Below are 23,968 nucleotides of genomic sequence, written 5' to 3'. Positions count from 1 at the left end.
TTGGAGGAACAAGGATTTGTTGTTAGGGAAATGGTATGTTTAGCCCCCACCCATTTGATACCCATAAAACTAAAGGAGTTTCAATATTTTGTATCACATTTTATTTTATTTTAATAATTTATTTGAACTGGTGTAACTATCAAGTGACGCAACACCAAGGTTTGTTTTTTCTTTTTGAATTATTTTTGCTGTCTTTATCCTGTCACTGTGGAATGTTGAGAAAAGATCATAAACTCACAAGCTGAAACTTGACCACTGTTGCAAAATTCTTTATCACTAGTGATCACTAAACTGGTGCGTGCAAGTAGAATGGCACTCCATGAGGTAATGGGAAAAGATTAATAGTCAATTAAACCATTGAATGCATAGCGGAGTACAGAAAAACAGAAATGGTGGTTGTACTGGCAGGTTGCTTTGTCCATCTGTCATGATAATCATGATATCAGTAGGTGGATGGCCTGCAGATGGTATTTGCTACAATGCCTTCCTTCGCTTGAAGGAATGTTACACACATTAAAGAACCTGAGCTGTTCAGAGACGGTGATTCACCCCCTCACGTTCACCTCAGGTTTAATATCCATGGTGAGGCTCGTCCACTGAAGAGGGCTGTCATTTCATATGATAACCAGTCTCTGCACACTGTGCTGAAAAGTTGTATTGTGTGTCCAGTGTGGGAGAGGGAGGGCTGGTAAAAGTGATTTTCTTTGTCTTCTGATGGATCTAGAATAGCTTCGTATTTCCTGGAACCATTGGGGACGGATATCTGATAAACATACAATGAGGGGAACACATGGCCAGGCAGAGGGAGAACTGAAATATTGTCTGTGCTCATAGATCTGTAAGGCAACCATTCTGTTTCAAAATCGGTAAAGAATGCCCACATACTGTTATTATGCTCCAAAGTGATTTATTTATTTTTTTATTTGTAAGAAGTAATACTGTTTACACCAGTCAGCCCTCAGCTGGTTAGGTGGTCAAAATCATAAGAAACCCCCCCCCCCCCCCCCCCACACACACTTTTTTTTTTTTTTTTTTTTTTTTCTACATGCCATCTTGAAATGAAAATATTAGACAATGTTGAATTATTCAACATGAAAAATAGCAGTTTAAAATGTTAGGGTGTTTGAATAAATGAAATTTTCCACTTTTACAAAGCCATGATGGAAGAAAATGAGCAGACATTTAGCTGACAAAGAGCTCAGCATTGGAATCTGTGCCAGGAATCCATTGGACAGGAGAAAGGGTTTGGCCCTGCTGCATCACTTGTAAGAATATATACCGATCATCTGAAGTAGTGACAGTACAAAACTGAACCAGACTTTCAAAAAATGTGGTGCTTGATGTTCCAGGTGAAGATTTCAATTATTCCTGTCAGAGGAAGACACATTAATACAAATTTATAATGTACTTTATCAGATGCCCTTTTCTTATGTAGTGGGTTTTGTGAACCCTTTTATACAGCTGGTTAATGTAGCGATTCAGGCTTAACACTTTTGAAGTGTACAACAGTGATGTTCCTTCTGCCATTTTAGCCTGAAGCCTTATAGTTGCATGCTCAGTTCCCTAACCACCAAACCATACTACCAAAAACACACATTAATGCAGTTCCTCTAGGAACAGTTTTTTTCTCATCATAAGCATCGAATGTTCAAATGTATACCTGTACCCTGATCTGGTAGTACTTTTAACTCCAGATGAGATAATGATTACCTTCATTAGGGTTGGAACACAACCATGTACCAGCCAGGAAAGAAACTCCTATTCCACACAAGTGCCCATAAACCCCACCACACCATGACTCCCCCCCTACCCACTTAAATCCTTTTTTTCCCCTTCATGTCTTCATTATCGTATTACTACCTACCATGAGCTGTTGAATTGTGTTATAATGAGCACTTCCAAATACCTTAAATTTCATCTCAGTTGATCATTTTCTGTTTAATTTCTGATAGGGAGTCTGGTTTAATATTTCATATTATGTTCTTCAGTTTCATCTGGGAAACATACAAAGGATAAACATCTGTCTAGATAATGGGGGGAACAAGGTAGCTACAATAGCAGGATGCTATTCTAGGGCAAGGATGTATTTTCTTTAGGAAGATCTACACAAGCGCAGTCAACTGTAAATTCAAAGCAGACTAATCTACGAAAGGATCCTATTAGATGATCACTTATTTACAAAGAGGTAAACAGTATGAAAAACATTGATAGTTAATTGAAAAGACCATGTATTACTGTGCCCCTCTGTTGCAGGAAACATGAATAGAGTTGACTTCGTTTATTTTTTATGAGAGATATTTTCTGGCTGGGTAATTTCAGTCAAAGCCTTAGACTGAAATAATCTGAAAGCGAGCAATAAAAGGTCTTTCACAACACTACACAGTACAGCACTGCATCAAGGAGCGTTGTTACTAACACATTCCATGCGTAACAGTGGAAATGAAGTGCTCTCCTGTTATCATCTATAAAGGTCGTCCTTCAGGCTTCTCTTGTAACATGTAGCAATTCAGTAAGTGCTTCACGATCAGTCTAATGTCAAACACCCAATTCTTCATGCGCGCTGTCACTGTTATTTAAAGTAATCCCACTCCAGCTGTGCAAAGCCAACCCCGTAGCTCAGTGCAGCCTCCTTTTCTGCTGCCCCACTCTCAGAAGGAATACGGTAGCCAGACGGCACAAGAGGCAGCTGTGAGAGGCAAGGTCCAATGGAGCTGCTTTTAGTACTTCCTCCAATGTAGACGGACCAGTTTTCAGGAGGTGGAGGTTCCACCTGCACTCCTGCTCCTCACATTCCAGCCTCTCCGCTGGAGGAACGCATGTACGCTCCGGGACCATGGGCTGCTCCGGCAGCAGAGCGTGCATTAGCACTCCCTGCATCGGGAAGAGGGTAAAGCACTTCTCTTTGTTCCGCACCGCAGCCGGGATGTGATGACAGGGTACTGGATGTTAGCACTATCATCCAGCCGCACAGCACTTTGCGTTCCTGCCACTGGATAGCGTCTGCTCTGCTCTCCCTGGGTACTGCAGGTTTGGTTTGGTTCGGTTTGTGCTGCGATCTCTGAAGAGCAGACTGCGCTTGTGTGTCTGGGGACAGGAGGGGAGGGGGACTACTGTTTTGTGCGGTGAAGGGTTTGCTCAGGCTCAGTTATTGATCTTTAGAGAGATGGGATGAGGGTGACAGGATGCTTTGTGTCATCTCTGCGTCGGTGTGGGAGGCTGACAGGAACACTGCAGACCTGGTTCTGGCTGCTCTCCACACAGATGCTAAGAGAGGGACTGGTTTCTGCTGTCTCCCTATCCACCAGACGCATTGGGGAGCATGCACATTTCCGACTTCTGTTTGTTGTGTGCATTCTCTTGTTTACATGAGAAATATTACTTGGTGCACATTTATAGATTAAAAAGATGTGTAGAGTTTTATTAGGGTTGTTTTTAAGTATGAAACTGACGTTGCACATGGCAGAGGTGATTAATATAGTTTGTGATTACTAATTGAATGAATATATCTAGGCTTTGCTGCATTATGGAGAGATTTATTCAGCTCTATCTTAGTTACACTGAACTTGGGAGGAGATGGGGAGAATTGAGCTTTGCAAGGATGGAGCTGCTTGTAATATCCTGACCTGAAATAGGCTGTAGTTGCTTTCTGTCCGTTAGACCAGCAACACAATGTGCATTTTGTTTGTTTTGTAGCATGTCTGTTAACATTATTTCTTTGATAATCTCCATTTCACAGGAAAAATGCAACAGTAATAAGCTTAAAGACCTGTTTCAATACTCTTAAACTATTTTAAGCCTTATGACTGTATGCTTCAACTGTGTATTTGTGTTGGTAGACAAATTGTTTAATCGTATGTGCTGAAAGCTTTTTGTGTTGTAAAGCCGTATTGTATTGTATTGTATTGTAACTCTGAAATACTGTATTTGTTCTGTGTGGAAAAAATGCTTGAAAATATTGAATGTGTAACAAAGAGTTTCCTTTTGCAGCGAGATGAGGCCCAGAAGCAGTGCCAAGAGCTGTCACAGGAGCTGGTGACTCTGCGCGAGGAGCTAGGTAAGAATCAAACAGAAGACATTGCCTTTACCTGCCAGAGAGCCTCTGTTATGCCTGCTATTGTGAAACTGACTGTGTTTGTAAGAGCAACGCTATGTTTCATGCACAGAGCAAAAAGGCATAATGATAGTTAAGTACTGTAATTGATGGCTTATGTCAGTCACAAGCCCAGTAATGAATCTGATAGAGAAGTGGCACTGTTCCCAACAACATTGTCATTACTCCTGTGTCTTGTGGTACAGTGCGGAAAATTTTTTATTTGTAATTTTTTTTCCCCCTATCCACCATTTGGCATGTGACACAGCAGTACATATTTGGGAGATGTTCTTTCATTGGCCTTGTTACATAGGAGATTACTCAGTCCAAATTCCCCTGAGGGCTATTAGGCTGACCCCAACCCAAAGAGGCTTCAGCTAGCGCCACAGCTATTCCCAGGACAGAAATGTCATCCTGGTGGAAGCCTAGCACAGTTACACTGGGGTTTTTTAGAGATGAATTAAGTGCTTGTGGATGTTGATGGACTGAGGGGTTTTAAAATCCACGATTCATAGCACATGATCAGTGGCGATGGGGCCCCCTCACAACAGCTTATTTCTGTTAAGTTGAAATATACCCTAAAGCCGTCCACATGACTTTATTATCAATAATCTTAGTGTGTCAGTTTAGCAGCGCATTCTTTCTGTGCTCATGTTTAAAAAGGACCCCCCATAAGCCCCCTTGTGCTGTTGGAGCATGGTACTGCGGAGTAACCATGAACAGAGAGAATGCATAGATCTGCATGCAAAGCTTGTAACTGGCTCACGGGTTTCCCCTTCAGAGTTCAGATTGCCAGTGTGAGCTTGTTGTTCCGATGATGTCACAGCATACTACTTGTTAGGTCGTTGCAGTGTTGTGTTCATTGGCTGGTACCCAGAGCTGGCTTATAAAAAAAAAAAAAAAATGGAAGCATGATCTCCTTACACTTGGCCCATGCATCTTGAGGCAGTTGTCACATTTGGCAATCACATTGTCATCATCACCACCTGTGGCACTGGTCCCCAAGGCTGTGCTATTGTACACACGAATCTCATTGATGAAAAGCAAGTGATAGGGACATCCTTTGGAAACGGCAACCTCTCCATCCTAGGTATTTGCCCCCTTTCTCCCCAGGGCTGCAATTATTCTTATCTATAATTAATTTTTGCCTGCAAGTGTCGTATGACCTGTAACTTTTTTACACATGGCTATGGAATGCCAGGCTCTCTGCTGTTGCACATGCCACAGCCTGATGTAGAGCCCAAACATTCATCTGGTCTCCCTCCTATTCTGGGCTTCTAAGCTCAGCTCCTGTTTTCACTTGTGGTAGCAGTTTGGTAGGGTCGCCTCTGTACACTAACACAAACACCAACAGCATGCCCAGGATTTTTGTATTTGGTCTCCACTTGATTTGATTTGAATGTATCAACCAACCAGGTCAATAGCTTTTTTACGTTGCGTCAAGGGGATTACTACTAAAGAGTGTCTCAGTGCTTTTGAATGGTTTAAAGTGACAATATTAAACATTGTTTGACAAGGATGGAATAGAAATTAGTCTAGTATTTTTTCACCTCTGAGGCAATTCAGATGACCTGTAGAAGTAGCTCTGCCTCTGGGACTGGAATATTGCTTGGTGCCTGTTTTTTTTCTGAGGCTCACTATTCCACCCTTGTTTTATACAACACACACAGGGCTCTGTGGCAGGAGGTTTTTTTTTTTTGCATTTACTCACTAATTGAATCATACCACAGATTAATGTAATCCATCAAGCCATTATTGAGTGCCAGGCCTGGTTCATAGGGTGATGTGTGTTATGCTTCTAGTGGAAAACGGCAGCTTGTCTCGTCTTGGCTCAACTGACTTCTTTCTTAAATGCTGTTAATTTTTCAGAATATTCAGGTAATTTCTTAAACATATGTATAATATATAAAATAATGTCGCTTTGTGGCAGAGACACATGATTGATCTTCACATACTTCATTCCTCTGGGAGAGGTCTGTTGACTTGTTACTGTGGGACTCATTTTACTCCCACAGTGGGTGGACCAGCACAGTGCATTTTCAGTGACAATGTTAAACTGTGCTCATAAACACATTTAAGTTTGAAATATTGTTTTATTTTAGAATAAAGAGCATCTGCCACACCTGTCACTCTGTCAGCAGTCATACAATAAAGACTGCCCTGTTGTACACAGCTGCTGCTCTTATGTCATCTCTGAAGCAGCAGCCCACTGATTTAAATCTGTTTGGGGCCAACTGCTGAACAGCTCTGAGCACCACTTCATGAGCACCACCAGGAAGCAGGGACAAATTCATCCTGTTTATTTCTGTGCCCGTTACTATGACAGAATGGAGAAGATAATGCAGAGAGACTATCCTCAGCAGCTGGGACAATCAGCTTTGTTTTTGAACTGCTTGTATTAACTGCTTGAAGTAATTGTGCAATATTCAACCTTGCCTTTTGAAACTGCTAGGAGATAAGTCGCATCTGTTGTTAATAAAGGGAGTTTTTTTCCCCAAGTGGTGGAAATATTTAGGACATGGCTATTCCAGCTGGTTGTGAAAGTGTGGCTTTGTTGGGATCTGAGGCATGTTTTTGTGTGCCCATTAACTGCACAATTCTGTATTGTATAAAAAACCCCTTGCCGAACAAAACACTGTGTATCTGTGCACAGAATACTTAAAATCTGTGATGCATCTTCCTTAACCCCTAGAACCCGAAAGTTGCACATTGCGGCCATTTGAGCTTACCTCATTCTCTGTGGAATAACTGTCACTTCATGGTGTGCAGGAGGCTTCTCGCTTTCAATGTGGTGAATATATCATCAGTAAATGTAAAATTGACTCTGCAGCAGTGGTGCAGATCTGCCTGTATTTTTGCATCACCAGTTTTTTTTTTTTTTTTTTTCTCATTTACTTGTAGAAAAAACTCCAGTTCATCTTTGTTCAATATCTTGGTCATTTCAGGGCATAGAAACATTTTCTTACATAGTGGGGTCTTACATAGTGCTCGGTCAGATGTCAGTAAACAACAGGATTGTGTAAAATGAAGATGTAATATCCTCCTTTTGATGGATGCAGTGTATTTGTATATCTCTCTCCCCTTATCTGACCATGTAAACGTAAACGACGACCAGACTTGATGATTGATAGCAGTTTTGCTTCTAATTGGTATTATAACTGTAATGTGAACTAATTTATTAAGACATTTGATTGCAATCACTTAAAATGTATACAGCAATGTATTGTTGTTTTTGTGTAGATTTTATATGATTATTTAGGTAGATTATTTGTTGTGTTTTGCATTAGTTTTGCAATTATTTTCAGGATTTAGGTTGAACGGTTTATAGTTTGCAGTGTGTTAAATAAGACAACATTTGTATCTAACTGTTAAAAGTATCAGCTGAATGCCAGGTGAAAATATGCTTAGAAATCACCTGTATCTAACTTTCAAATTTCTGAGAATATTTTCACCTGGCATTCAGTTGATACTTTTAACTTTACAAAGTAGTGGAATATCCCCCTCACATGATTTTTATATGTACACTATCCGACAGTCTAAGCCATTAGTCTCTGCAGAGATAAGAGTTGTGATACATTTGCCCTTGGAGGGGCATGCACGTAAACACTTTTTTACAAGCAAATTATATTACCTAAAATAAAAGGCCATATCATATTCCTGATGTTGTATGCAGGTGATGACATTTTCCATTAGACAAATTGGTTTTTAACTAAATGATATATGGCATATTTGGATAACCAGTACAGATCCTATCTAATCTGCCTAAAACTGAGGGGACTCCAAAACCTCAAAAACAGAACAAAATAGGACAGGGCTCATAGTGCTAAGGAGTATGCGTGATAAACTGCACAATGGTCAGTGCACTAGAGTTGAATTTTAAATGCTGTGATATTGCCTCTCAGTGACATCAGCCACATCATGTGAGACGCTCGAGAAGGAGAAGGACGAGCTCCACGTGACCTTTGAGGGGGTGCTGCAGAAGGTACAGGAGCAGCACCAGAGTGACCTGGCTGACCTGGAGGAGCGCCTCAAAGCCTTTTACTCAGCCGAGTGGGAGAAGGTCCACGAGGCCTACCAGGAGGAGGCCGACAAGTACAAGAACCAGATGCAACAGCAGGTGAGTAAAGGGGGAACTTGAGTAATCTGGGCTCTATTACTGCCGACAAATAATATCCAGTTTTGTTTAAGTTCACTCAAATTCGCTCACACTCACCACTGCTTAGGTTAAGCAGTTCTGATTGGCGAATAACAATAAAGGCAGTTAGAACTGCACTGCACTGTTAGATCTAATATAGATCATTGATTAAGTTCCATGTTAATATTTAAAAGCATATTAGCTGCACAAGTAAGGATCAGTGTTTCACCCTTTCCAGAATGTTGTCTAGATATTGAATTATTTTCTGTTCCCAAACTTATGGACTCTTTATTAGAACAAGTCACTGACATTGCCTACCTTTTGTTCCTTTTTTTGGGTCTGTTTAGGAAATATGCATGAAATTTCTTATTTGAATCTGTATTTTTTGTGTTTAGGCAAAGACAGAGGGGAAGGAGTGTGTAACTAATGGCTATTTAATGTCATTTCTGAGCCACAGATATTATTTGTATGACCAAACAAGGCTGTCTCTAATGGAGGCTCTGTCATTGTCTTACACATGTCAAGGCAAATCAAAGATTCAGGCAGTCAGTCCCCCATTGCTGAAGGCTAAGATTCTGCAGGTCTACAAAAAGGCCCTGGAGGCAGTATGTGCCGTCATTATGCCATCATAGTGGTATTCATTGGAAGGTGCATGTTGGATCCTGCTGTTGACGTTTTTAGTGTCGCTGTGTTTAAAATCTGTCAGTGTGGTCTCCTTGCCTTTGTTGCTCAAAGCATAGTTTGTGTTATTCAGCTGATTCCTTGAATACCATTCTATTGAAATAGACTGCACTCTGCGGTAATTACGAGCAAGAGGATAGAACTGTATTGCAAAGAGTGCAGAGATTTATACTGTATAAATGATTCTGTCATGAAAAAAGTGTGATTCATCACTTTTAATTCCATGCCCTTCTCTCTGTTGGTTTTATTGCACAGGTTTAATCATTCTGTTTTCACTGCTAAATGGAACTGAGATTCATGACTATTAGTCCATGGCAAGATTTTTTTTACACATACATTGTGACAATGTAATATGTCAAAAGTGGTAGATTTCTGTCATGCAGACAAAAAGCATAAGAATGTTGAAATCTGAACGTATGACTCAACTTTTGAGCATGGAAGCAATTAGAAAGGTGGTATGATATCTCCAAAGATCATTTTATTCCTCCTTTGTAGGTGGATGATTTAAGATCCAAACATGAAGCTTTGCGGAAAGAACTGGAAGCCAGCCATGCTGAGAAGGTGGAGAGTCTGACACAACAGTATGAAACCACTTTTGAAGGTTAGCTTGTTTTTTCCTGACTTTGACCTCTAACATTATCTAGGGTTACTCAAGGTTGACTTTGTTAGTCCTGAAATAGCACTAATTCTGTGACTTAATGAAACATTCTGTGTGACTGCTTCTAAAGTTGTCTGTGTCATTCAGTTGAAATTTGGTGTTTTCCAATGTTCTCTAACTGGATGCTTCATTTGATTATTCACAGGACTTTCATAAACTTTGTTTTAAAAATGTAAAGCATATGTTTTGAAATGTAAGGTAACATGTACTGTTGTTTTGATAGTATTGTTGGTATCCTTTGTCTTGAGATGACTCTTCCCTTTCAGATCTCAGGAAAGCTCATGAACAGGAAATCCAGACTCTGGACAAATCACTGAAGGATGCAGAAACCAAATTATCAGTAAGCTACCAATTAATTTTATTACGCATTTTATTAATTATTTATTATTTGGAATAATGTATATTCAGAAATGTCCATCTCACATGTATAATTGGCATTATCAAAGAGCACTTTGGTCAAGTTAAATTTATTTATTACATGAACCATATGTTCTGGACTGAGTGGCCTCAAAAGTTTTTCCACTGAACTAAATGTGTTCTTACAGGAACAAATTGAAGAACTTATGACTGAAAACAACACTTTAAAAGAGAAGGTGGAGGCTGAGGAGGAAAGGAGGAGAATGCTGGCTGAAAAAAATCAGGTAAAACCAATGTGAAATGCTGCCTTGCATTCTCGGTGTGAATTGTGATTGACAAGAGAAGCTATTGCTATTAAGATTCCTTAGTGGTGATAGTTTGGTGGGGCATAAACCTTGCCCATTAAAGTGATTATTACTCTCACCTTTTTGAGTGTTTTGCATGACTATCAATTATGCATTCAATTTTATGAAGAATCCATGCTGGTCAGACACACATTCCTATTCTCTTAATTGTGTTTATTGTAGTGCCATTTTCTTCACATTAGAAAATTGTGTACTGTGTGCAGTATATCCACTCATTTTATTGTGGATATCCCTATTTGGTTCTCAGTATCCAGTGACATTTACAATATGCACAGGCTAGTTTGTTCACTGAATGTGTTGCCTAGCTTTTCATTTTGTGGCATGCAATTATAAGACCACCTTTAAGCTTAATTTTGCTAAAATGAGCTCTGTTTGAGTACACCTAATGTGATCTGAAACGGAAAGGATGCAACCAAATGAGCTGTCAAACTGATTTATGTATCTGCGAATGAGTATAGATTATTCAGCTAACTAACTGCATTTTTAATAAGGCAAAAGGCCAGTTGAGAGAATGTATGCATTTAAAGGTCTTGATTTTGAGAATGCAGGTAATGGATATAGATTGTTCACACTGTTACTTATCTGCTATATATTGTAGAACTATAACAGCGGGATTGAGGCATGATAGACTCCCATGGCCATGAGATTGATTTTTATTATAAAATATTAAAGATATAATAAATTAGAGTCCCTGATAATCATTGGGACTGATTCAGTACCACATAATGTATTCCTTCATGTATTTGCGTTTGCATTTGCATGACTATGTACACCTGCACTTGTAGTGTTTCTGTATGTCTTTTGCATTCTGTGTGAACTGTGCAATGTGTGATACCCTCTGTTGGCCCTTGGAAGAACTGCATCTGCTGTGGTCTTGTTCACTGCCAGTGAATGGGGTCACTGTGAGCGCTTGTGCTGTAGCTGGCTGTGTTCAGGTGGTGAAATTCAAAAGGAAATGCATTGTGTGACATTTTCTGTCATGCACAAATGCATGCTACCATTTTTTAAGCTAAGATTTTTTCTTACTGTGGTTTTCCTTGTTTTCATTGTCAGTCTTAATTGTTTCCCTTCCTCCCCACATTAACTTGAAGTGGTACTGAAATATAATGGAAGATTCTTTTACATGGCTGAATTGTCAAATTCAGCTACCTACCTCAAATATGTTATCCCTTTGAATCTGCTTCCTTTATCAGCATGAGTGCATCAGAGAAAGTACAAGCTGAAACCAGAATGTGAGGCAGATACCAAGCAGAAATCAGAGCTGGAACCAATGCTTTTAGTTGGTCAACCATAATAGGTCGTGAACTCATGGTGGCCCTTACGTGGTGTCAAGAGCATACAGTGGTGTCTGGCAAAATCCAGGGTGCAACTAAATCATTTTCTGTTACAGAAGGACTCCCACACCCTCTATTTGGAGCAGGAACTGGAAAGTCTCAAAGTGGTCCTAGATATCAAGAACAAACAGCTCCATCAGCAGGATAAAAAACTGATGCAAATGGACAAACTGGTGAGTTCATTAGAGAGCAAATGAAAATTAGAGCAAGACCACACGAATACATTTGCACCAATACAGTACTTTTCTGTTGTCCTCAGTAGGTATATTCAGTACAGTACAAAATATGTTTTAAGCAATAGTGTAAATTGAATTGCTTGTCTTTTTTACATCATAGATGGAGAAAAATGTGAAATTGGATGAAAGCCTTAAAAAAATCCAACAAGAAAATGAAGACCTGAAAGCCAGGATGGATAAGCATGCTGCTTTATCAAGGTAGAGTAACTATGTTTTATGTTGTTTTTATTATATGCAAACCTGCTGGTACATTCCACTCTGCCTTTAGCATTTTAAATCTACCCTCCCTTGAGTGGAATTTGGTACATGGACATGAAATGCTTCAGGCTGTTAAAGAGGTGCAGTGAAATCCACTTGGGAGCAAAAACATTTTTGGTGAGGAAACATTTCACATGGAGGCCTGTCCCATGCATGAGAATAAGAATATTGTATAATAAACATATAATTCTATAGTAATGTAAATACTGTATTGTGTAAATAGTAGGATTTTCACTGTCTTGGAGTGTCTGCAGGTTTTTCAAATATAAAACTGGTGAAATACTGGATTGGTTAGAGGCTTGGTGTTTTTTATTTCACGCAACTGTGATTTTGTGCTTCCTTGAAGGCAACTGTCGACAGAACAAGCAGTTTTGCAAGAATCCCTTCAGAAGGAGTCCAAAGTGAACAAAAGGCTGTCCATGGAAAATGAAGAGCTTCTCTGGAAGCTTCACAATGGAGACTTGACCAGCCCTCGCAAACTATCCCCCTCCTCACCCTCCAAGTCTTTCCAGTCTCCACGCAACTCGGGTGTCTTTTCCAGCGCACCAGTGTCACCCAGATAACGGTAGCACAGGTTTCATGGAAGCATTCTGGTAACACCTGAGTGGACAGTATAATTCAAGACGAAAAGCTATATTAGCTGTGTATGAATCGTCACCTGAAGAGAAATATTCCAAAATGGATATACTTTCTGCTGATACTTGTAAAATGTAATTTACTACAAAGACTTTTGAAAGACAATGTTGCACAGAAGCACTTAAAGAGCAAGGCCACCCTTGCTTTTTGCCTTTTTTGGAGGAAAAAAGGAAATCTCAGGGCTTGTAGATAATCACCGTGTATGGATCCGGTTCCTTTTGCTCAGTGAAAGCTGGTCTGCCGGGCAGGTTTGCTGTGTGAAAGTAGGTGCCAGCCCTTGGGTGTGTGTGTCTAAGGCTGTCTTTTGTCTGTTAAAATAACAAGTGGATGTTTTCATGTTTTGGAAACTCGACGTCTGTAAAATGCGTCGACACAACGAAATCCAAAAATGAATGCCCTTCTCAAAGGGGAGTTTGTGAGGATAAGGGCTTTCCCAGACGGAGCCTTTTCATGACTGATAATGTGTTGATACGAACATGGCATAAAAATGAATATTAAGTGCATACTGACCAGGTATGTGAACCATAACTTTTCTGTTGTCCCTTCTTGCCTTTTATTTTAACATAGATCTGTATTGAGTACTGCTATGTTCATGTACCACTACATTGGGTGTGAACTAGCATAATGCATTCATCTTATTTTAAAGAAAATAAAATACAATAAAATTTACTTGTCTACACTGCAGGGATCCTGATGCCTGATCATATGCATTGAATAAGATTTGGTTGGGCTACAGGTTGTATTGTTAGTTTTGTTTAGTCTTTTTCTTACACCAAAAACAGCTTGCTAATCTCTTGCTTTATCTAATTCAGAATTCTGTTTGACTATGTTGGTGCTCTTACTTGGGGTACCTGTAATTGAAATAAGCTCTTGTAACATGTTCAGTCTAACAAGGGATGGATAACGTATGACATTTTAATCAGAAACTAAAGATGCTGGCCCAACTTTAGCATTGGCCACACCTTACACCATCTTAACAGGCATTGTGTTCAGAACCAGGCCAAAATGAACTCTTGCTTCAGGCTTTGTATGGTCTATGTTGTGCATGATTTGCCAATCATCCTGTTTTACAGATGATTTGCAACCACAGACATGCTTTACTTTATGCTTACAGCTGCCATTTTGCCTGTCAATCTTCATGTCACTGTATTCAGATCTTCAGTTGGAGGTTTGGAGGAGATATCATGGGAATTAAGAGTCTTGCATCTAGGATTTTGATCACATATCCACTGGAAAGTCAGTCATGATGTTGTATTATGCTCCTGTAAATATTTTGGATGCCTTCCTTTAAATATTAGTGTTCATTTAACATAGTTTGAAAAGCTGCTGCAATCATCTGCATTTGATTATACATAAATGTAAGCTTTCTATGAGGTGTATAGCTTTTCCCCATACCAAAAATGTGTACATTTCACTTTTTCACCCAGTATTTCTCTCCACTACACCACTCTTTTTGTCCATTGTTTTAGCTTCTGGTCACACTTTCATCCAGCAAGTATAAACAACCACGCATAATGACCAGTATGTGTTGCCAGTATTATTAGGGAATTCCTTGGAGTAAAGGTGGAGGATTTTGGTGTCTTGGCCCTCAGCTGTGTGCTCACATGTTGGCTTGTCGGTATACAGTAAATCCATCACGGGTTCAGCACAACAGAGCTGTGCTGTTGGGGACCACGGGACCAACAACAACATGCATGCTTTACTAACGAGAGCACCCTCTGCTGTCCAGGCCACAGAGACTCCAGAGAACTGCCTCCAGTCGCTCATGTTAACCCAGTCCCACTGCTCCTTTTGCAGCTTTAAGTCCCTTGATTTACAAAGATGTCACTGCAGTTTGATGGTGGGGGGAAATAAAAAGCTAAGCTTAATGCATATGTTAAGAGTAATGTCTAGAAAGATTTTCTTGAAATTGTATCCCAAAAATAACTGTGTGGATGTTGAAATTTATTGGTGTGAAGTTATGCAAAATATGCAATTAATAAAAGTCATATATGAAATATTATATAATGGCTGGAGCTTGTTTCTGTGTGTTGTGTTGAATCATTCAGTGGCATAATTTTTTTTGTGTGTCTATCCTGAAGGTTTTGAAAATTTATCTGAAGGGTAATATACAAGCATATTTAATTTATGATTGAATGTGTTGCTGAACAAATGGCAAGGCAGTTGTTTTTTTTAATGGGATGACTGGTGCACTGGTAGATGATACAATATCCACCAGACGTGTGGTGCTGTGGTAAGGAGCAGGATTTGTAACCAAAAGATTTCTGGTTTGATTCGCCACTGGGGCATTACTGTTGCACCTTTGGGCAAGGTACCTAACCCACAGGTGCCTGAGTAAACATTCAGTTGTATAAATGGATAAAATTGTGACCTATGTAAGTTGCTCTGGATAAAAGTATCTGCCAAATGACAATAATGTGATGTAACATCTGTCAAAGGTACTGTAGTGTTTTGCATAGCTTGGATGAGGGAGCACAGACTATTTTACCTTATGTTGGGTATAATTAAAAATGCCACACATACTGCATCCACTTCCTTATGCCAGTGACTAATGAGTCAGATCAACTGCTTCAGTCAAATTAAATGGGGAAAAACATGTCAAAGAAGCAGAACATGTTGGAATGTGGTGTTGAAATCGCTGTGTGACCTTAAAAACACCTGGCATGCTTGTGGATCTGAAAGAACAGCCATGCATCAAGGTGATTTGTGTGGCCTGCCTCCTGCCTTCTTTTTTCATCACAATATTTTTCATATACCTTTAAAATGACACACCTGTCCCATCATAATTTAAAAAATTATTCATATTTTGTTTAAATATCCAATATATTATTAGTTTTGTTAGCTTGTGTATATTGCCAGCAATCATACCACCCTACCATCTACTGTTATTGCTCAGGCTAATTGGAGCTGTGCTTGGTTGGGTAGGAGATTTCCTTCCTTCTGGATCACATGGAAAACTGATGTAATGAAGGGGACAGTGCTGTAAAAGATGCAGTCTTTTGGATAATAATAACCATTGGCAGTCGTAATGTTGATTTAAATATCCCACGACACTTATGGGGCTGCCCAGTGTCCTGGCCAGATTCTGATCTGACTGTGAAACAATCCCTTAATTTATTGGTTAGATAAAAGGCACTAAGGCTCCATTTAAATGCAGTTTATTCATGTTCTCCTATTAGTTATGCAGGTTATGTAATGCTAACATATTACTTTTATCCAAGCATATATCTGTACTGTGTAATCCAGAAGCTTTTTTTTAAAGATGTACTGTACAGCTTGTTGGTTTACTGTTTTATTGTCTAAAGAGGATCAAGGATTTGACAAGAATAAATAGAATGGAATCTCTGTCCTTAGATTCCATTAAAAATTTCAATCATAAACCAAAATAAGTCACACTCAATGTTGGAAAGTGCTCCTTATAAACTGTGAAATGACTCTAGCCAGCCCACAGAGGTGCTGTGAAGGGAGGGCTTAGGAAAAATACAGTAAGTGTGTTCTTACGCACCAAAATAAGAGCAGGGCCTGCATTCCACATAAGGAGTCCATTAAAGGCAGGCACTCTCTTTGCACAGCTCAGCCATAAACTATGTTTTATGTTCCTTCGTGCCAGAACGTCGGTGCGCCTGTGTGTCTGTTCGTATCTACATCCCATTTCAGAGATCAGCCGCTACACGAGACAGCGCTCTCTATAAGTAGCTTCCCTATAAGTAGATCGGCCATAGATGGTCTCCATCTAACTGTGGAACAGAACAGGTCTACTGCCTTACCCCCCTCCCACCACCACTCATACCATTCTAGTATTTATGTGTGTATGTGCATTGCCTATGGCTAAGAGGGCTCCCTGCATTTTGTCAGGGAATGTAAAGATGTATTGTAGTTATGTTCATACATTTAGCATTACATACCCTGAAAATAACTGGTGTCTGTACCATTGTGGGGATGCGGTTCATTCCTCATTTGAACTATTACAAATGGTAATGAGAACTGATCCCACAAACTATGTAATCACTATAAAGTTTGCTTGAATTATTACTTATTAGTAAATCCATCTCATCTCTCTCTCTCTCTCTCTCTAAGTAATTATCTCCTAAGTTTTTTCTCCAGCAAAGTATAGAAGCAAAAAGTATTGTGCTGTACTGAAATGGCCTTTCGTTCTCACTCCTTCTATCACTGATCTACTACAGCTTTAAGTCAGTGAGTCTGAAGAATGGAAATTCCCATAGAAAGCTCTACCTAAAATATAAAACCATTTTATTTCAAAGCTTTATCAGTCCCGTAGACAGCCTTGATGGAACAGTGAACATACACAAACACCATCCAGCTGCAAGATGCTAAATATGAGCGCGTTACACATAGCAGAGGGAGACGTGCACCCTGTTTGCATGGATTTCCATTCACCCTGTCTTGTCCCACCCAAAATGGCATGAGGGGTGGCTAGTAAGATTTCACGCTGGCGGCCACTGCAGTCTCCCCGTGCTGGTTTTTGGCTCGGCAGATATAGTTCCCAAAATCAATGGTCTCTGTGTCCTCCACAGTAATCACGCTCTGGGAGATGCGGGTGGTGTGCCCAACACCCCTGTCTATCAACCTCCATGTCTCCTGGATATTCACTGGCCGCTGGCCCTGAAAAGGAAATACAGCATAGGGGATTAGATCTGTGGGACGGATGGTTATCATTTGCTTTTGAATACCCTCTCAGGTCAAGGGTGCGTATACCCTGCTCTTTGTTGATGATCAAAACATTAATTCACGGTAGAAGCCTCTTCAAATGTGTACTCTAAAATCATATTTTAGTGCTCTTCAGTGTAGTTAATTAAAAGATTCATCCAGGTATTCTATGCACATGATGGTTTTAATACTGTACATGCAACATGTGCTACTCATATTGTTAGTCCTCATTGTTTTTATATAACTGACTGTTAGCAATTTTAGGAAAAAGCTAGGCAGTATGACCAGTGGTGTACTTTGGTCTCTGACATTTCCTTTAGCCACAAATGGAAAACCCCAGAGAAGGCTTTAATAAGGCAAATGTTTGCCTGGTTAAATGAACTCCGGCTGTGATATGTAAATCAAACAGAGCCAGAGAATTTAAGGCCACTGAGTCTGGAGGCCAGGGGTCTGGCTGTGTTTGGACAGGAATCTCTACAGAGAGAGAAGGGCCCACGAGCAGCAGAAGAAGAAGCAGGTGTGCTGGGAGAGTGCCGAGGGGCTCAGAGTGAGGCAGAGGCCTGGCAGAATCATTTGGTTGAAACTACACACTGCTCTGCCCTCTATCCTGTGGAATGCCGCTGCCACTCACCTGACCAGGATATGTCCAGGTAAAGTTCACACCCAACTCTGGCTCCCCCAGGACCGTGCAGGTGACATTGATATTGTCACCCCCCTTTGCAAGAGGGGAGGACGCCTCAATGGTGGCAAAGGGGGGGCCACTGGGAACTGTGAGGGGACCAGGAACAAAACAAATTTGTATTATTAAGACCACAAAAAATTCAGTTATCACTTTATATATGAGCCCTGCCTCAGACACAAAACATCTTTTCCCAACAATAAAATACCTGTTGAAGAAAAGTTACATGAATTTAGGAAACACTTCGTAGCAGCGGGCAGGTATAGAATTGTGGGTTTGAGTTAATTATGTGATTTCTTTATTAATTGTACTCGGTTTCACCAAAAGTGGCTCCAAGACACATGCATGTCAATACCTCAGAGAAAAACTATCCAGCAGTATCCACACAGTGTAAAAACAACATGTTCTGGATGCTTGTGGGAAATATGTTTGTCTGAAAAACAAAGAATATACCAGAGGAAAACTAATTTGTGTGTAAACTGTGAATGGCTCAGGTAAAATACAACTAAAGTATAACCTTGATGACTAAGAGCTACCTTGGTGCCAGTTTGCACTGTAACTACTCCCCAAATCACATCCATAAATGTACAGTAGCTCTTTTGCATTAAAAAACACAGAGTTTAAAAGTAGGCGTGGTTGGGAAACAGGTACATTTACATTATATTTACATTTACATTTATTTATTTAGCAGACGCTTTTATCCAAAGCCACGTACAAAAGTGCATACAGTAAGTATAGCGACAGTACGGGGACAGGATGTTAGGATGTTAGGACATTACATTTACATTTACATTTCTTCATTTGGCAGACGCTTTTATCCAAAGCAACTTACAAGTGAGGCAAAGTACAACACAAGCGAAAGCTATACATGGAGTCACAATATTAGAAGTGCTGTATGACCAAGTTTCAACAGCTGGCCGGACAAGGTACAAGCTAGCTGATAGCTGGAGCACTGAGTCAGTCCTCAGTCCTTTCTGGGGTGCAACAACAGTGTTTTCATCCCCTTTCACCTCAGTTTCCACTGATGGAAACCCAAACAAAACAATCAAATCCATCCATCTCACTCAATCCTGGAAAGTGACTTCTTCGTGCTGCTGTTTCAGTTTTTCAGCAACACATGGTAAATAATTTCATCTAATCTGGGCTGCCTTTAAAAGAAACCATACAGCATAGAGGCTACATAACACAACTTTATTGACTCCGTTCTTGGAAGCCACTGTAGTATAGCAGCTGTTGTTTTTTGTAAGCTTGTTTTCTCTGGTATTGACAGTTTGACAGTTGGTATTGACAATTGACAGTTAAAGCAAAAGTATCAAAATATCATGTTGGAAGGAAAATCATGAAAATATGACAGATATCAGCAAATTTAACTTTTTTTTGTATGTGTTTCGGTTTATGTGTACCTTCCACATAAAGTAGCTGGTATTTGTTGGAGATCTGCGGCGTGTCCTTGGTGCTGGCTTTGCAGTAGAACACGCCTTTGTGCTCGGGGCTGGGCTGCTGGATGATGAAGCCCTTGGTGGGGTTGTAGGAGATCTGGGTCCCGTCCACGGGGATCTCCTCCGGGGGCACCTCGCGGTGCAGGGACACCTTAGCCTGGGGGCTGGTCACCCGGCATGGGATGGTGGCCGGCTTGTCCGGACGCAGGTAGACGATCTCGAAGTGGATGGTAGATGGGACAAACAGTTCATCCTTGTCTGAGGGGTGCATAATAGGGAGACATGCGTAAGTGCAAAGTGCCCTGTTCACTAATTTGTCTAGATTGTGCCCTTCTTGTCACTACATTACATTATTGGCATTTAGCAGACACTCTTATTCAGAGCAACTTAGATAGGTTAAAAAAATTATGTTACCCATTTATACAGCTGAAAATTTACAGAGGCAATTCTAGGTTAAGTACCTTATCCAAGGGTACAATGGCAGTGCCCCAGAAGGGAACTGAACCAGCAACCTTTTGGTTACAAGTCCTGTGCTTTACTACTATGCTATACTGCCACCCCATCACTATGCATCTGAAATGGTAAGCATGCATTCATTTGAGGTTAAGAGGGCAATAGGCTGTGGATTGCAGTCAGCACAGCAGTGATTAATACAGAGTGCTGAGCTGACCTGTGAAGTAGATGTAGGTAGCAGAGGTGCGGTCTGGGTCCTTCTCACATTCTGTACCATCACAGAGTACAACCCAGCAGCCATACTCCCCGGTGTCAGCAGCAGAGGGCGATGTCAGGATGAGCTGGCTGTACTTGTCTTGCTGTTTGATGCTGGTGTCACACAGAAAGGGCCACTCTGAGGGTCAGCTCTCAGAAACCATGTAATCCTCAAACTGCAGTTCACCTGTAACAGCTACAATACTGATACCCTTTCACATAGATTGTACACATTATCAAAAATTTCTTTTTCAGTGGTAGTGCAAATATGCACTCTAGTGGCAACAACTGCAAACTGAGATTACACTTAGACTGCTGGGGTGAGCTTGGTGCTTATTGCCCTCTATCTGTTGAATGGGACTGTGCTGTAATAGACTTTTACAATATAATTGTAACATATTGCTCTATTCCTGGGCAAAACATGAGGTCAGTGTTGTGCAAAAACTTTCCAACAGCTTCTAGCCTATTGCCCAATACACAAGATGGTTACATAACACCAGGAGACAATTTACATTTGATGATATACTAAGAAAGCCAAATGTTGTTGCCAGCTTATAATAACCTAAACAGTTATTAGCACTCAGGTTATCATTTTCATCCATGCCCAATGTGAGGCAATTCTTAATCAGTTTCTTTAGTGAATAACCTTATCCAATGAGCATTTTACATTCATACACCCTGTTGAAAAGAATACAGCTTCAACGTGGAATATGCAGTGATACTCAGGTAGAGCAATCCTTTTGTATGGAAATCAATGTAATACTCGTAAGAGTTATCCCATTGTTTGTTATGCAAAGCAATACTGAGAGAAATACCCTTTTCTTTAGTAACTGAGGCAGTGCTAATTTAAAATGAGGATTATTTGCTACCCCAAGCAATACAGAGTACAAATTGACTGGTTGTGTGTTACCTGAGGCGGGAGTCCTTGAAAGTGTCCAGATACGAAGGGTAGGCCCAGCCAATCCGGGTTCCCTTGCAGCGCAGCTCCAGGTTCTTACCAGACACAAGGGTCAGGGTGTCTCCCAGGCGAAGGAAGCGGCCCTTGTCCAGCACCTGTGTCATGAGGGACTGACCCTTCCCCAAGCCCTCCTTCTCCTTCAGTTTGGGGAAGCGGACTTTCACCCTCTTGCTGCCAGGCCTGATGCGGTTCTCGCCCGCCTCCTTCCTGCGCTTGATCTGCTGGCAGAGGCCTGGGGTGATCAGGCCAGAGGGAGATTAGTGAGACCAGCGCGCTCGGACGGGTGTCATGAAAACAACGCCACACGCTCGCCTAGCTCATTAATGCCATAAGGTGCACTCATCCAAAGAAAGCAGGAAGCCTTTGAACCGTATCCCATGGTTCTATCAGTTTAACTCTGGCTTATAACGCCAAGATTTAAATAAAACAACGTGGTAGTGTGCGGACACATATGTTTTGTTAGGCACAGCATCTCGCTATTTATCTTAATTTTTCTCTGTGCCAGGACAACAGTGCTTTTGTGTTTTTAGCCTGATCTCAAGTCTTCTGTTCTGACATGTCCCTTCAGGTATAAAAATAGCTTCACTTAAAAACTTAACTATCCTCGAGATAGATGAGTTTGTTGAAGTAAACATTGGAATCTATAACCATAGCAATGTGTAAGCTGTGACACATAACATTTTTAACATGCATACACTTTCACCAGCACACAATTCTATTGATTCTTACAAGTTAAAACCATTGATTTGGTCCTTTATTTACAAAGATGCCATGTTTTCACCCTCCATGTACCTGCATTCCTCCATTGTCTCACTCATGTATGTTTCACCTCCAAAAATAACGGTGTGTTTATCACAGGGAGGCTAGGCGCTACCCACATCTGGAGAACTCCAAGTGACAATATTTCTTACACACAGCTGTATAAACATTATGGCAGGAAATGTTTTTCTTTTTTTCATGGCATATCACGTGCAAAGCAGGCCAACTCTAAACTTTGTGTGTTTCCAGACTGTTTAGCATCCCATATATTCACACTGTAAAAACTATACATCTGCTAACTGTGACACATATTGGTAATACACAGTTATGAAAGAGAAAGAAAAGAGCTTCCTCCGCAAGGGAGTAGTTCTTTTTCCACTGTTCTGATTTAATTAATGTGTCTGTGCCTTGTGGGAGGTTGAAAGTCAGTTCTCCGCAGTGTTCCTCTCGTCCGCTATGGAGAAAACAGGTTAATCGTAAACACCTGCTGCACAGCCATTGACTAATCTGACGAGCATCCATGTGACATGGAAGCCCCGAAAACAAATGTCATTGGTTCAGAGGCTAACTTTCTCCAGCTTGATTTTCTGTCTACATTCCTTTCATGTTTTCCAAATAATGATAAATGAAATAATAATTTGTGATTAAGATGAATCTTAATAACAGTTGCAAAAGAATATTTCCTATGACCTCTGAAAGTATAAAACAATGGGATAACAAAGCTTTCCATATACCACCCTGGTTTTCAAATGACTGCTGTGTCTGCCTTTGCAATTATGTAAAAGATATTCTGACTTGGCTTGACTGACTGAGGTCCTCCTCCGACTTTTCTTCTCACCAAACGCGTGGGTTCCCGGTTGTTTATGCCAACTTCAGATTATTTTCAAGGTTCTCCAGAAATAATCTAATCCTCCCTCGCATTCTCAGATTACAGCACCATTTAGAAATAAGTGGAAAAAGAAACTATGGTAAAAAGTACACAAAGGATGCCAGAGATGAAAAAAAGGGACCAGAGGAACAAAGAGAGGTCAAAATACTCACCATTTTGGACCTCCTCCCACAGCAGCACCAGGGAAAGGAGGACCCACAGCTTCATTGCGTGCAGACGGAGGTGTGAGGGGTTAGCGTAGTGTTGAAGTCACAGTGCAGGAGTGGAGCGTGAAGCACCGACTTGGAGTTCTGTAGGCACCAGCAGTCCAGTGCACATTAAGGGCTACATCTGCACTGAAAAAGGGAAAAGTCTCAGAGTCTCAAACCTCTGCTCACTCCCTCTGTAAAGCAGGAAATGCATCCTCTCTCCTGCCACCTAGTGGACCAAACTAACATTTCTGCAAAGCTCACGGTGAATCCAGGGGATTGGTAAAATACACAACTTTGTCTGGGTTTGTAGACTGTTATTATCACCAATACTGGAATACCCCAAGTTAAATTAGCTTAGTATGAGGAGGGCTGGGACAAATCCACAGTCTGTGAACCAAACTGACACACAAATCCACAGTATTCCTGCCCTTATTGAAACAGTTGTGCGGACCCATTTGTTTCTGCTGCTTCCTGTAATGTAAGCTTGCAGCTGTATCTTCTCATGATGCCAGCCATAAAAATTCCTTTTGCACTTCATTAAAACATTGTGCACCCCGAATGGGGACTGAACTGCCATCAAAGAAAGAAGCTGACCCTTATAATGAAAAATACATTTATTATCATCAGTTTAGTTAGTAGAAAACAATAGAAAAACGATGCCATACTACTTTCTGTTACTTCATAGACAATATGTTGCATGTAATACTTTCGTAGACAACAAAGTCTATGATTAATAGTCCTGGTACGAAGGAGACTGCTGGTTTGTTCCAAAACATCCAGATGACCATGACTAATTGTACAATTTACTCAATGTCATTTAGCATTACCAATAAATTAGTAGTGGCTTATTCACCACATATTCAAGGTACTACTCCTTAAAATTTATTTTACAAGCATTCAGAAATGTTCTAAAACAGAATCTAGGCA

The 23,968-nt window shown here is 40.5% G+C and overlaps 2 protein-coding genes across 5 annotated transcripts in view; one reads left to right on the top strand and one right to left on the bottom strand.

The window, feature by feature from the left end:
* Positions 1-14,752, top strand: part of mtus1a (microtubule associated tumor suppressor 1a) — a 42,369-nt gene extending 27,617 nt beyond the window's left edge. For 2 of the 4 annotated variants that reach the window (XM_036551526.1, XM_036551528.1), the window contains 8 exons: positions 3,988-4,054; positions 7,993-8,207; positions 9,402-9,507; positions 9,831-9,904; positions 10,110-10,205; positions 11,680-11,793; positions 11,957-12,054; positions 12,461-14,752. In XM_036551526.1, coding sequence (XP_036407419.1) covers positions 3,988-4,054; positions 7,993-8,207; positions 9,402-9,507; positions 9,831-9,904; positions 10,110-10,205; positions 11,680-11,793; positions 11,957-12,054; positions 12,461-12,677 — 987 coding nt within the window. In that variant the 3' untranslated portion in view covers positions 12,678-14,752. Of the gene's footprint in view, positions 1-3,987; positions 4,055-7,992; positions 8,208-9,401; positions 9,508-9,830; positions 9,905-10,109; positions 10,206-11,676; positions 11,794-11,956; positions 12,055-12,460 lie in introns of all 4 variants that reach the window. The other 2 variants (XM_036551524.1, XM_036551527.1) reach the window with 1 other exon arrangement.
* Positions 14,753-17,029: 2,277 nt separating this feature from the next.
* Positions 17,030-23,216, bottom strand: pdgfrl (platelet-derived growth factor receptor-like). Its single transcript, XM_036551694.1, has 6 exons — positions 23,003-23,216; positions 21,155-21,434; positions 20,207-20,358; positions 19,501-19,794; positions 18,050-18,186; positions 17,030-17,373 (listed from the first exon to the last, which is right to left on the bottom strand). The coding sequence occupies exons 1-6, from the start codon at positions 23,055-23,057 to the stop codon at positions 17,185-17,187; spliced, it is 1,107 nt and encodes a 368-aa protein (XP_036407587.1). The 5' UTR covers positions 23,058-23,216; the 3' UTR covers positions 17,030-17,184.
* Between the last annotated feature and the right edge of the window lie 752 nt (positions 23,217-23,968).

The sequence above is a fragment of the Megalops cyprinoides genome, chromosome 18 (assembly GCF_013368585.1).
Source record: "Megalops cyprinoides isolate fMegCyp1 chromosome 18, fMegCyp1.pri, whole genome shotgun sequence".
NCBI lineage: Eukaryota > Metazoa > Chordata > Actinopteri > Elopiformes > Megalopidae > Megalops > Megalops cyprinoides.
Note: the sequence above shows the minus strand (reverse complement) of the source record. Positions and strands in the feature narration are given on the sequence as shown.